The sequence below is a fragment of the Pteropus alecto genome, unplaced genomic scaffold, assembly GCF_000325575.1.
Source record: "Pteropus alecto unplaced genomic scaffold, ASM32557v1 scaffold189, whole genome shotgun sequence".
Lineage (NCBI taxonomy): Eukaryota > Metazoa > Chordata > Mammalia > Chiroptera > Pteropodidae > Pteropus > Pteropus alecto.
In genome coordinates, this window is record NW_006442117.1 from 1,009,104 (window position 1) to 1,023,260 (window position 14,157).

At 57.6% G+C, this 14,157-nt stretch overlaps 1 protein-coding gene across 1 annotated transcript in view; it reads right to left on the reverse strand.

Moving 5' to 3' along the window:
• The window catches only part of SIPA1L2 (signal induced proliferation associated 1 like 2), a 137,978-nt gene that overhangs the window by 7,685 nt on the left and 116,136 nt on the right, over positions 1 to 14,157 (reverse strand). The window contains exons 21-25 of the mRNA XM_025039060.1: positions 12,037 to 12,218; positions 11,084 to 11,215; positions 1,670 to 1,723; positions 1,026 to 1,149; positions 5 to 222 (exon numbers count right to left, since the gene is read on the reverse strand). Of these exons, the coding sequence (XP_024894828.1) occupies positions 5 to 222; positions 1,026 to 1,149; positions 1,670 to 1,723; positions 11,084 to 11,215; positions 12,037 to 12,218 (710 nt within the window). The remainder of the gene's footprint in view (positions 1 to 4; positions 223 to 1,025; positions 1,150 to 1,669; positions 1,724 to 11,083; positions 11,216 to 12,036; positions 12,219 to 14,157) is intronic.

Genomic DNA, 14,157 nt, shown 5'->3' on the forward strand with positions numbered 1-14,157 from the left:
GAGCTCGAGCGCCCTGGAGCCCCCGCCTGTGTCCCCCGCGGGCGCCAGGCAGGGCGGCTCCGGCCCCCAGTCCCTTCGCCTTGCTTCTCGTAGTTCCCAGGGGCGGGTCCCACGAGAGGAAGTGACGTCGGCCGCCTTACCTTCCGGAGGTCGGTCTGCAGCTGCCGGAGGATGACCTCCAGCTGGTTGACCTTGCCGGTCAGCGTGGACGGGGACCGCTCCCTGCAAAGCGGGCCAGAATCAGGAAGGCGCCGAGTGCCGGCCTCGCGTTCACTGACAATTTCTGTTGCTAAAAATTTCCCTCAAAAGCTTTGTCACGCGCTTCGCGCCCAGCAAGGACACGGACGGCACGCGTCAGCTCTGGGGAGCGGCAGATGGCCACATGGGTGGGACGCCCCGGATCTCTGCCGACCTGGAGCGGAGCCTCAGGACCGCCCAGGTGCGCACGACGGTAAGAAGACGAGAGATGATCTGAGTGCGGCTGGGACGAGACCCACGGGACGTCCCGGGAACCCAGATGGATTCGGGCCCCCCCACCCACTTTCCTGCCATTGCTGAGCTGGGTGTGCAGGTCGGAGGTGGCAGAGGAGGTGTGATCAGGAATGGACGACGGAGGCAGGGAACACACGGCCCGTGGGCGACGGCACGCCCAGTGCTCGGGGCAGACGGCGCTCCGGACGCCCTTCGCTGGGACGTGCAGGCCCGTCAGGGACCCGGGTCCCAGGAGGAAGTGCGTCCTTGGCCGAGCACCCACTCATGTGTCCCTGTCTGGGGCTGTCAGTCACCAGGCGGCAGAACCGACCGGGGCCACGCCCCGCTCCGTCAGCAAACCCCGCCCCCCCAGGGCTGCCTGCCTTGGTGGCAGGACCCACCCTTGGGGCACAGCTCTGTTGCCAGGCGCCAGCCATCCCAGCAGGGCCGGAGCACAGGTGGCAGCCGTCTCCTGGCTGCCCGGGGTTGGCTCACGCCTGTCGATCGCTGGGCCTGGGACGGCGGAAGGCTGGGGGCCTCGGGGGCTCACATACCCGGCTGCGTCCATGAAGTCCTTGTCACTGCTGGGATCGACACATAAAGGCAGCTCCTGGGCCCCTTCCAAGCCCTGCCCGTGCTGCAGGTCACTCAGGGTGCAGAAGGACGCCACTCCCTGGTCTGCGGAGGGGCACACACGGAGGCAAGGTTTAGTGCCAGCTCCAAGGCCCTGGCTCTTCGTGGAAATCAATGTAGTAATTAAACTAAACCTCCCCCTGCCCCCAAATCAGTTATTGCCGTTTTAAACAAAACAAAGAAAAACGAACTCAGGCAAGCTGCTGGCAACCAGAAAGCAGGCACTGGCTGTGCTCTGGGCTCTGTGGCATCCACACATCACAGCCACGGGGACCACGGGCAGAGGCTGCATTTGCTAGAGCCCACGTGCTTTCTCCTCCCACGTCCCCGCATACGCTCAGCTGCCGGAGGGCAGGGGTAAAGGCGCTGGGCAGTGGCTTGGCTCGTTGACAGGACCCAGGAGATGGCCTGTCCTCAAGCTGTCCCCAGACCCCGAGAGCACCCTCGAGCCCCAACGGCCAGGACACGTGTCCCCTGGGTGTGCCCAGCCCTTCAAGCTCAAATAACCATGCAGACGTGCAGACACGTGAAACATAAAGAGCCCACGGCCAGCCCAGACGGTCACCTAGACAGGACGTGTGGTGGCAGAGCAGCCCAAGGTCCTCGTCTGAGTCAAGACCTGAAATAAGATTCAGAGTTTTCCTATGAACAGAGACATCGCTGTGCCCACGGAGACCCCAAGGCCCCCACACGGCTGGGGAATCATGGGGTGTCCACTCGTCTGTGCGTGTGTGCACGTCTGCATGTGTGCACATCTGCATGTGCGTGTGTGCATGGCTGCGTGTGTACATGCCTGTGTACATGTCTGCGGGTGTGCGTGTGGGCACTCTGTGTACATGTGCGTGCACATCGTGCACGTCTGTGTGTGTGCGTACACATCTGTGTCTGCGTGCGTGCACTGTGTCTGCGTGTGTGCACATCTGCGTGTGCACGTGTTCTGCTAAACAGAGCTGCCCAGCAGCGTGATTAGAGCACACACGTCACGTATGGATGCACGGCCGTCACGTGTCACACACGTGGCCATCGCAGGTTAGCTTCCATGACGCCGTCGTGAACACAGAGATGGGGGTGGTGATGCGTCAGCCACGCGACCTCCTGGGAAGCCTGAGGGTCGGCCTGAGGGTCAGTCACCGTGGCGGGGTGACCGCTCTGCCTCCCTGTGCGTGGGGCCACTTCTGTCCTTGGCACCAGCTCCTTCTCAGCCAGCGAGTGGCAGCCAGCCAGGAGGGCGACACCGTGCTCTTCTGAGGCGGCACGGGGCTGGCCTGGAACTGCCCACGGCGTGGGAACGTCCCGCTTCTGGACAGCGGAGGCGAGCGGGGGCCTGTCTCCACCGCCATGTCCCATGTGCCCCCCGGTGCCCCCCCCCTCCACGTGGGATGCCAGGTGGCCCAGGGACCTTAGTGCCGCGGGGCCCTTTATGCCGTCTGATTAATGGTGGGAAGCTGCAGTGGTCCGTGTCCGGGCCCTGCTCTGAGTGTACCCCATGTCCCCCCGGCTGACGGGCGCGTCTCCCGACCAGGCCGCCCGCCTGTCTGCTTTACGGAGGTCACGCGCTTCCGCTTATGAGACAGGGCGGCCGGCAGCAGCCACCAGGAGCGGGTGGGGAACCAGCCCGGCCCTGGGAGCCGCGCTGGGCACGGGGGTGAGCAGCGGCCAGGCCTGTGGCCGTGCACGCTGCTGTCCTGCCACACCGTGCTGGGGACATGAGCGCCCTTCCACTGATGCCTCCTGCACACTGCAGATTCCTGCACGGTGACCAGCGCTGTAACCGGACATCCCCGAGACACAGCCACGTCCCGACTCGGCTTCTGCACGTGACGAAGTAACTGGTAATGTGATCAAGGCTGGCGCGGCCAGGCCTGTGGCCACGCACGCTGCTGTCCTGTCACACCGTGCTGGGGACATGAGCGCCCTTCCACTGATGCCTCCTGCACACTGCAGATTCCTGCACGGTGACCAGCGCTGTAACCGGACATCCCCGAGACACAGCCACGTCCCGACTCGGCTTCTGCACGTGACGAAGTAACTGGCAATGTGATCAAGGCTGGCAGCACGAGGTGGGCACTGCCGCCTCCCACACGTGACGGGCCGTGACTGGCAGAGGCGCCCTGGCTGCGGGTGGGGGGGGGAGGGCCCGGCTGACGTGACGTCCAGGTTACTCTCTGCTCTGTGACAGCCCCAAATCAGGGCACATGTCACACGCGCATGCAAGTCAACAGCAGATGTAACTACTGACCAAAGAAGAATGTCAAAGAAGATAGAGTTTTTCTCGCTCCGAGAGTTCTACTGACTCATCCATGTTTCACGCGACACTGATAATCTGGCCGGTTTCTATCTTTGGGACACATCTGAGTCTGATGGTCCCGTCTAAATACGTGGATGAAAACGTCTTAAACTGCTTCTTCTATTTTTACCTTAAGTCATGACACGTCCATATATTTGACATAAATAGAACTTGCTGGTGGCAGCATTTCAAACATTCCTTGGTGGGGGGGAACAAGGTCCTACTGGTCAGGAGGCGAGAAGCCAAACATGGAGTTTCCAGCTCCGCAGTTTCACAGAGAGGGTCTCCCTGGGTCTGAAAAGCTTGGGAGGCCGAAACGCAGACAGAGCGTGACTTGCTTCGGCTCAGACACAGGACTCTCTGCGCCACGGCCCCTCAGCGACGGCTCGCGGTGGGGGCTTAGCTCCGCCTCCGCGCACTCCTGCGACGACAAATGTTCCTAACTAAGCGATGACCGACGCGGAGCCACACGGCACAGGCAGCGCCGCAGAGGACAGCGGTGGGGGCGTGTGGCTGCACGGAAGCGGGGCGCATGGCGAGGACACGGCCCCTCACACCACACACGCCCCCACTGCTCCCTGCACGAGCCGGTCGGCCGAAGGGGACACCAGGCGCGGCCCGCACATGCGACAATCGACTGCTTTAATGTTTTAAAGAAACTTATTTCAATGTCAGTTTCTCATTGGAGTGAATTCGGCACTAAAAGAGGGTGAACTGTCAACAGGCGAACCCGCAGCAACCTAGAGCCGAGATGGCAGCGACGGTGACCGTGACCCGGCCGGGCTGCCGGACGCGGGCAGGGCCCTGGGGGGCCAGCTCGAGCCTGCGGGACGCGTGCTCGGAACGAGTCACGTCTGCCCGGGGCGCGGCAGGAGAGCACGCGCCACGTGACCCTGACCCCACCCCCACAAACGAAGCTGCTCTGACAGGTGTTCAGAGAGAAGCCGGGCCGGGGGGGCCTCGGAACTGCCTTCAGGAAGTCGGGGGTTCCGGGTCCGACGACTGTGCTCGTCCGATCTCGGGAAGCTGACGAAACTGACCACTAAGAGGAAAAGATTCGCGGCCCCTTAAACAGAAAGCGCTTCGGCGCCTTCTGCAGCCGGTCGGTGAACAGAGCGAAACCGAGGTCTAGACTCTGCCTCCGAGAACCGAACAAAGAAAGCCCTGGAATTCTTCGTTTAACACACGACCATTGTTCTTGACCCGAAACAACTTTCTTACTTTTGAGATAATTTAAGTCAAATTAATAACTATGCATTTTTCACCTGAGTGATTGTGATTTTCCTCCTCTGCTTTTTAAGTCAATTCTGTCACCTTAGGAGTTACAAGGCGTGTCACATTTTCCCCTGCTTGCACGCACACCGCACGCATGCACGCACGTGCACACACGCACACACACGCGCGTGCAGATCGCACACGTGCGCACACACACATGCACGTGCACACGCACAGGCGCACGCATGCACGCACATGCGCGTGCACGCACACACACACGCACACGGACGCGCGCACACACACACGCCCTCACTCGCGCAGAAACCGTATCAGCAGTCGATGATCAGCAGCTTTAGCACTTTATCGACTCGAAGGGGCGGCTCAGCCCTGAACGGTCCCCGCCGTGACAGCGCAGGCGTGCGGTGCTGCCTCGAAGCCAAGGGCACGCGGAACAGGAACGGAACACAGAAACGAATGCTCGCGTGCCCGATGAATGCGCTCATCTGCACGCCTGCCACAGACACTCGCTCGGCACGCGCGTCCACGCGCCGGTGTGGACATGGCACAGAGGCCACCGACGGGGAGAAACGGCGCCAGAGTGGACGGCAGCGTCCCACGCGCCACGGGAGGCCTGACGCCCTGTCTCCCGTAGCCAGTTAAGTAAATTTACCTTTTAAGCCCGTTTTCATTCCAAACAACATCATCCACTCCAACACCCGCCTACTTCCGGCGCGCTGACCTGTCCAGGGACTGCGCATCCTTCCCCAGCCGCGCGGGGGGCCACGGCGCCTCTGCAGCTGGCTGAGCTCCCGTCCGCACACCTCCGCCTCGCGCCATGCTCGTGACATCGGGGGCGAGGGGACCCCATGGCTGCTGTGGTGACTGGATCGCCACGGTCCGAGTTCTGATGTGCACGGGTCACGTCTCGCCCCCACCGGACAAAGAACTGCACGCGCGAAGCCCGCCCGAACCGTGGCTGTGCCGTCACGCTCGCCGGCCGCGGGGGAGGCACGGGCTCCGACCAGGGGGACAGACCCCTCCACGTGGCTTCTCCCTCGGACCTCGGAGTCGTTCTCGAGTTTTTGATGTTAGTTTTTGGGGTAGAGTTTGGGAAACTATTTGCTTATTGATTTGTAATAATGCTGCCTTGTGTTTCTAGTGGAAGCTTTTCCCCTCCTTTGGCATAATTTCCAGGAAGCAAGTTTCCGGAAATTAGATTTCTGGTTAGACGGTGGGTACGTTTTTGGCTCTAGCTACGTGTTGTCCTATTGCTTGAACAAAAAGGTGAATCATTTTATAATCTTTATAATGACACCAGCTGTATCTTCATCGCTTTCCAGAGCTGTCGAATCATTTTTTACATTTAAAAAGTGTGAGCTGGTAGCTCATAATCATGAGGATTTACACGTTTTACGAGAGGCCGTGTGGCTCTCCTCTGTGGATGGCACGCCCACCGCCTTGCCCACGCGCTCCTCAGGGGCTCGGCGCTTCATACGGTCACGGTCCTTCGGTCACGTGACACGCCCAGCTGTGCTCATCGCATTCATCACAAGTCCCCATGTTCCCCTACTCCCCTTTCTCTTTTACTGTTCTTTCCGGTTCATCAAAGCTCCAAATATTTAAACACTTTCATCTGGTCACATGACAGTCTGTCTGTTCTCGTGACTCCACGCCTCCAAAACGGTCATTTCCTTTCTTTTTCTGGAAGTGACTTTTCTAATTCCTAAAAGCCCAAATAGAGTAAATGGATTCTGTTCCCACTGAACTCTTAAATGTATTCAGATTTCGGTCTGGGCTCTTCATTTTTCTTCAAAAGGACTCATTTATATTGTTTGAATCGTTATTATGCTGTTTTAATTATTATTGATTTATAATAGACTTCTTTGTTGAACACTGTTCATCTGTTTTCCAAATGGATGCAATTAAGTTCTTTTAGATATCTGAATTGAAATGCTACTAAGTCTACGAATTAATTCAGGAAGGGCTGTCGTCTTTACTGCGAGCTTTCTGTCTCTTCCCATCCTCACATACATCAGGACTTCTCAGCTACTGAAGTCTTCTGCGTTTTCTCACTGGAATTCTAACGGCGGCTTCATTCCCAGAACATTCACCACTGACCTTGCCGGTGTTTGCCGTCACAGCGGAAGGGTGTCTGAGGGATGGCGCTGTGCACTCGGCCTGGAACCCGGGCTGGCCTCGTGACCCGCTTGCCCAGTAGAATGTGGTGGACACAGCGTCCTGTGTCTTGAGAAATCACTAACTCCCGCTTTCATTCTCCTGTTCCCAAAGCCACACGTGAAGAAGAAGTTCAACGACCCTGCTGGGGATCGGGACCCAGCCCGACACAGACGCGAGTGCCCCGGTGCCAGCTGAGCGGCTGCGCGAGGGGCCCCAGTGACCACAGCGAGTGGAAGAAACAAAGAACCACTGGCTGAGCCCAGCCAGCTCTCAGGACCGTGAGCCTTGATAAACTGTTGTTTTCAGCCATCAATCTTGGGGTGGTTTGTTATACAGAAATAAATAACTGAAAAATTAACGATGCCTTGAACCGATGCTTATAAAGATGTAAAATATATTTTAAAACATCTCTATTTTGTAATCTCTAATAATTTCCTTTTAATCTTCTCTATTTTCTAGATATAGAAGTATATCCATAAATACTTATTTACCTCCAGAACCTATTCCTCTTTTCTTTGTATTGCTTGTTTAAATGTCAAGGAATCCAGGACAAAAATAAAGAATGTGGTCTCAGAGGATACCCCTGTCTGGCTTCTGGATTTAAAAGACACGCTTGTGAATATTTTCCCATTAATTATCAGATGACCGTTTGGAAGAAAGCAAATATTCTGTTAGGCTTCGAAGGTATCTCTCAAATCTTAAGTTTTATTAGAAATTGGTCCTAATTATATTAGCTATACCCTTTTTGTGAAATAATATAACTTTTAATTACTTTATCTACTGAAACTTATTGTTTTACTTTTATTAAACCAGCTAAACTCTTGCCGATAACAATGAACAATCTGTTCAACTTACGACTGAGTTTCACCTAAACTTTCTCACACCAACGTGAAGGACCAAGATTGTCTCATGATTTTTTCTTGCGTGTATTAGGAAAGGATCCTGTTATATAATAAGGCTATTTCTAAATTTAAAGAAAATTTTACACAAGGGCATCATGACTGTTTGAAACCTTGCAAACGATGAACTGTAAATTAGTTTCGGGAGACAGTGGGATTTGGGGATATTCTTAGAGAACTATTTCAACGCCCCGGACCTTTGACTATTATTCATGCTCCCGTCCCCAGGTCCCATTTCCTTGCAGGAAGTGTCCAATGATCTCACCCGCCAGATTTATTCCTGTGCAGCTGCTTGACGCTCCTTACTAATTTTTTTTTTAACTTCCTTACATATCGGTCAATATTAATGTCCTTCCTCATATCCAATGTTGTTCGTGTGTACTTTCCACTTTTTTGATCAAACTTATTGTTTTATCAATAGTCAAAGAAAACTGATCGTTGATTTTTTAATTCATAAATTACACTCAAATATCATTCGCCAGTTTTTGAGAAATTATTTCTTTTCTTCATTTCTTTCTTCCTTCGTAGCTTTTTACAATCTTTTAAAGTGCAGTTACGTTTGTAAATTTTCTTTCTTTTTAAAATTTAAATAAATGTTTCTGGGACGACGCGTTTTGTTTGAGGATGACTCTTTTAATAGGTAGAATCTTTTTTGTCGTCACTCACTAAGAAAACGCGCTCGTCGTGTTCCTTAACTGTTCCCGGCACAACCATTAGGGTGATATGTAAACTCTTCCAAATGGCTAAGTTTTTTGCTTGTGCCTGCCTCCATTTTTCTCACCTAACCCTATTCTCGCGGCCTTGTGCTCAGAAACGAGGCTGGGGGTGCTGGCTCCTCTTTGGGGCACAGGGTGCTCGTGCACGGGGGCATCGGCGGGAGCTCAGACGTATTCGCCACGGCTGGGCGGCCTACCTGGGGGCCTGTGCCAGGCTCTGGACTGGTACAGTGGACCTGGCCCTTACACTCACGCGCCTGGTGTCAGGCCCAGATCTTAAACGAGCCGGGGGGGGGTGGGGGACAGCTGATGGGATGAACTGCAAACTGGACGTTCCGAGGGTCACGGGACCCCGACCCGCCAGGCAGAGCCAGCCGTACTTTGATGCCTGTTTTCAGATGTCCTGACGCTTACGTCACAGCCTGGACGCAGCGCTGCTGAGCTCAGTGAGGCTGCAGCTGCCTTTCTAGGTCTGTGACACTCCAGCGGGCACAGGGGGCGTGTCCGGACTATCCCTCCCTTCTGTGATGTTATGTCCAGCTCGGGATGGCTTTGGGAACAGAACAGGTACAGAAAGATCACTTCGCGGGTAGGGCAGCCGGATCATCCAGGCAAAGACGTTTCTCTTGCAAGTGTTAAGGCGACTGATCACACCCAGTCACCCCCACGCCGACCCCAGCGACAGTGGCGTCGACACCGGTGCAGAGAGCCCGATCGGCCGCAGATCTGGACCGCCAGTTCCCAACTGGATGCTCCTGAGCCGCTGCCCCGAGCGGTCATGCTACCCCGGAGAGCAGCATGGAAGACTACTGAGAATCCGAACGTGACATCGGCTCTGTCTACATTTTCTGTAAACATGGTCTGGAGACTTCAGGAAGGCCAGCTAACTAGAGTCCTCGGCCCTGGCAGACAGCACGCCAGCCCTTCTGTCTGGCCGGCGACTTTCCGCGTCATGCTTCTCTGTCCTCCGTCTGAGGGGCCGACGCCCGCCACGCCGACTGCGGCCACGGACACCCTCTGACGGGCGGAACTGCAGGGCTGGGGCTGACGGCGGCCGGGCGGGGGGCCTGCAGACGGCCTTCGTCTCGTGGACGGGGAGACTGAGGCCCAGTGCAGGCGGGCCGGTGCCTCGGGGACCGTGGGGACTGTTCGGTGCTGGCGCCCAGCCGCACATCAGGGCAGTCACGTGGCTTGTGCACTGGCCCGCACCCCAGCAGTGGGGCAGCGGCTACGACCCGAATCCCGGGACCGAATCCAGCCACTGCCGTGCGCTCCACTGGCCCCCAGCCCCGTGCCTGATACAGACGAGAGGCACAGAACGAGCGGCCCTCCCTGGGGACCGCTTCACCTAACGGAGAGACGACGCGTGACGACAGGTGGCAGGCACCGTGCAGGCATTTGTGCTGCCGGGGACGGATGGACGTTCGCACGTTCCGCTGGGGGCCGCGGAACAGGGGCGCGAAGAACGCGCCACAGAGGACGCTGCTGCCTGCTGCCCGGCGGCTCTGGACAGAGGCGGGGACACCGCTTGTGGCCCCCGGGGGCCGGGCCGCTCCAGGCCAGCGCCGGGAGCGAGGAAAGGTGAGCCCGGGCCTGGGGCGTCTCCGTTTCGGAAGCGACTTCGGCGGTGTGGGAGAAGGCAGGCTGGGCATTCCGGGGCTTCCCCAGGGAGCAAGGACTCTGCGAAGCAGTGCCACCCCGCCAGGAAGGGACCGCGAGAGCCTGCTTGTTCTGCAGGAGTGTCCCCCTGACCGACGGAGCCTCCCTGTGCCGTCGCCGGAGCCGAATGTCCCCCGTGTCGGGACTAAGTGCACAATGGTGACCTCTCTCCCTGGCCCAGGCCCCCCAGCAGGGTGAGCTGTGGGAGGGGGGCCGTCCATGCAGCCTGTTCCCCCTCCCCCCGCAGCAGCCTGATGCCCTGGAGAGAACCTGGGTTTGTTTCCCAAAGCCTGGACGTCACAGGTGATGGGGGCCGAGCGACCAGAGACTGAGGAGGTGAGGACAGGGTAGGGGGTAGACGGGGAGCTGCTCAGGGGGCTCTGGCACCTCCCTGTGGGGACGCGCAGGAGGCCCGCGGACAGGGCCTGGTGAAATGACCCTCCTCCTGTGTCAGGCCTGCTGTCTGTCACCCAGGAGCAACTGTGATCGCTGCAGGTGACAAAGAGTCACCACCCAGGTCCCTGGCTGCCCACCCTCCACAGTGAGGCCGAGCACGCCAGCCAGTGGGCACCTCCCCCGCCCGCCCGCCTTCACCTGCGGGCTGTGACGGGGGCAGCTCCAGGCGTCCAACGTCCCAGCAGCAGAAGCGGTGGCCGGCCGGCCGTGTGGAGGGCGCTTAGGGGCCAGCCGGCCCGGCCACCCTCACTGACCACCATCGGGGAACGCTGGGCCCAGACGGGCGGGCTCCCGGCCGGGCAGCTGGGTGTCTGAAGGGCCCCCCTCCCGTGTCCCCGCACTACGCCGCGAGGAAGGGTGCGAACTGCGTCCTAAACGTTCCCCTCTGGTTTCCGGTACGAAAGCGGAGGGACAGCAGCTTGCGCGGGCCGCAGGGACTTGAGGCGGGTCCTGCACCTGCGTCCCGAAAGGACGCGGTCTCCCCAGGGGGCGTCCTTCATCCGGCTTGGGCCCTCCCTGCATCCGCCGGACAGTCCCCAAGGGCCCCCGCCCAGAGGCTGCGTCCTTACCTTCAAACGCCCGCGCGGCGTCCACCAGGTGGGACCAGTCCAGCCCTGTGCCCGCGTCCGGCAGGGGCATCAAGCCAGGGTCTGCGCACTTGGATTTGTCCGACAAGGACCCGTCGGAGAACCAGAACTCACCTAAATGGGACAGAACCAGCATCAGTTGGGCTGCAGCACAGGGCACTGGCCGGTCCCCTGAAGGGGCCGAGGGAACGTCCTGTCAAAAGACCTCCTGCCCCCCCAAAGGGGACACGACAACGCAGTCACCCAAAGCACACCGCCGGAGAAACGGTGAGAGGTGGCGGGCCCGGCGCCCAGAGCCTCAGCTCAGAGGCTCCTTCCGGGCAGCCCTCTCCTGAGGACGGCCGCCGGGCAGGGCTGGGCGCAGGACCAGTCCTGCCTTCTTCAGGGGTGACTTCGCCCTTTGAAAGAGTCACAAGCTCCTACTGTGCGCGGGTTTGGCGCAGTTTTACAAAGCGCGTAAACGCTCCTCTGAGCTGAGCGCCACAAATTCGAGCTGCCTGGAACCCCAGTTTATTACAAAGACGCGGGAAGACCGCCTTTGTCTCGTTATTGGCGAACGAGAAAGTGAGGGGACACTATTTTACGAGCTGTGCGTGGCAAGGGCGGCCGGACTGCTTCGTGGGCGGAGTGAGACGCTCGGCCACTGGCTCCCCCGTCCCGCACGGACGCTCCACGGTCTCTAAATCTCATCGCAGGACCCAATGGGTCTACGTCATTAATACCAGTTGTTAAGAGCTCATTATGCATCTGGGGACACATTTTCAAAAGGCGTCCGTCCACGGCCTTCCCCCAACGCGCCTTTTCTGGGGCGGCCCGGAACCTTGGTGCAGCTGTGTGCGAACACATCTGACTAATTAGACCAATCAAAATAATGACCACCTGGCTGTCTGAGCCCGCAATTAAGTGAAGTAAGGGCCGCAATTAGCTAAATGCACCTGTCATTTTTGTGCCCGCATCCTGTCGGGTGGCTGTGAGGCGCTGGCATCGGGACCGAGAGCGTCTGTAATCTGGCCCGAGACGCTCGGCCCTCCCGTGCAGCTCTCGGCTGACCTCGAAGTCACGGCCACGCCGGCCGGAGGTCTCCGTTTCACCGCTGCTGTGCTCACGTGCGGCGACCCTGCGCCACGCGAGTCCCGACCCCGTTGTGAAGGGAGCCTGGCGGCATTTTGTCAATGCCCCCGACATCCTCTACGCGCCGTCCCGTCCGTCCTCAGTGACACAACCGCCACGCCCGCGCGTCCCGTGTGTCACGTGCTCTGTCCTTGCCGAGGGCAGGACGAGCGGCGTGTGGGAGCGGCAGAGCCCCAGCGGGAGCCGGGAAGGGGCGCAGTGAGCCCTCGCGGTGTCCCTCGGTCCCGCCAGCCTCTCTGAGGCGCAGGGAGGCCCTGCACAGCGGAATCTGGGCCCCTCCCAGCTCCCCGAAGGTCTCAAACCAGGAGTTCAAGGTTCGCCCCCCAGGCAGAAAGCTAAGGGAGCACAGGGACCTTCGGTCACTTGCAAATCACTGGCTCTGTGACTCTCACAGGGGCTGCTTTGCTGAGAGCCCATCTGAGGAGGCTCCGTGCTCTGTGAGTCCAACCATATGAAATCCCAGAAGAGGCCAAACTATGGAACGGCGGAAAAATAAGGGGTGACTGAGGGCTAAAGGGGAGGGAGGGAGGAACTGGGGGAGCACAGGGGAAGTCTCGGGGAATGAAATACTCCGGGTGGCCCGCAACGGTGACGACGTGTCATTTACACACCTGTCCAGACCTTTCACGTCCCCCACCGGGAGTGAACTGGAACGTAAGCTGCGGACGTCGGGGACAGCGCTGTGTCAGCGCAGGCCCAGAGAGTCTGCGCTGGGCACAGGGGCGCGGGGGAACGTGGCATCTGTGCTTTTGGCTAAATTTCGCTGTGAACCTGCACTGCTCTGAAAAAAGCTTATTAAAAATAGAGCGAAGCTAAAAAAAAGGGCATTTCCCTCACAAGGAAGCGAATGAAGGGCAGCGTGTGGGACCCACAGGGAATTCCTGCGCCACAGACTTCCCGGCACGTTTTGAGCATTTTAAACGAAAAAATAACCTTTGCAAGAAAAGAGTTTTATCGGTTTTACAAAAGCTTTGACGAGGACATTAAAGTTGCCTGTTTACAAGGAAGGGAAAAGCATTCCTAGTCGGCGTTCGATCACATCTGCGTGACCTGTCGTTTGGGTTTCAAGGAGTTTAAAGGTTCAATTTAGGCAAAGGGACCCTTCACGATAGGCAGGATGTTACGTCACTTAAAGGATTAGATTAAGAATTTTGTGAGACAGGTTCGTTCCTGATTGAATGTTAGAAACGTCATTAGAACTTGTATTTTATTCTGCTTGGTACTTTCATGCATATTATGGAGTTCAAATTGGTTTTAAAGAGAATGCTTTCTTTGATGAAAATTAAAGAAAGCCCTGACAATGAATATACTTCTGACTAAATCCTCATTCCTTCTGTATAATAGAAATCGAAATCAACTGTGAAGAAAGGAAATAGCGCTCATGTTTTAAAAAAAAAAATCATCGTCGAACACTGACATGTTAATAAGGAACTGACAAGTGAAAATCAGAGATTTCAGGATTTTAAGGAATAACAACATCTCGAAAGGACCTACACCGCCTGTGACTAGTAAAATGGAGCAAACGTGACCCAGAGGACCCAGTGACACGCAGGGGGACGCCCGGCCTGAGGGGAAGCCAGGCCTAGGCCCTGACGTCCACCGCCACCTCGCACGCGGCCCGGCCGGTGGCCCAGGACAGGAGACCGAAGGGGAGGGCCAGGCTCCTCCCTGCTGGCTGCGGCAGGGACCTGCCCGCCGGTGCCTCGGGCTGGCGCTGCTCTGCAATGGGGTCTTTGACTTTCTTCCTTACGGATGTAAGAGCTGAGACACGGCACGAAGGTCGCTATCTTCCCCGACAAAAACATATTTAACGCGGGTTTTCTCATTTTCTTCAAAATTGGCAGTATTGCCTACCTTGTAAAAAACGTCTACTCTGGGGGCTTTTACCATATTTCGAAAGACAAGCCCCCCCACCCCCCCGGGAG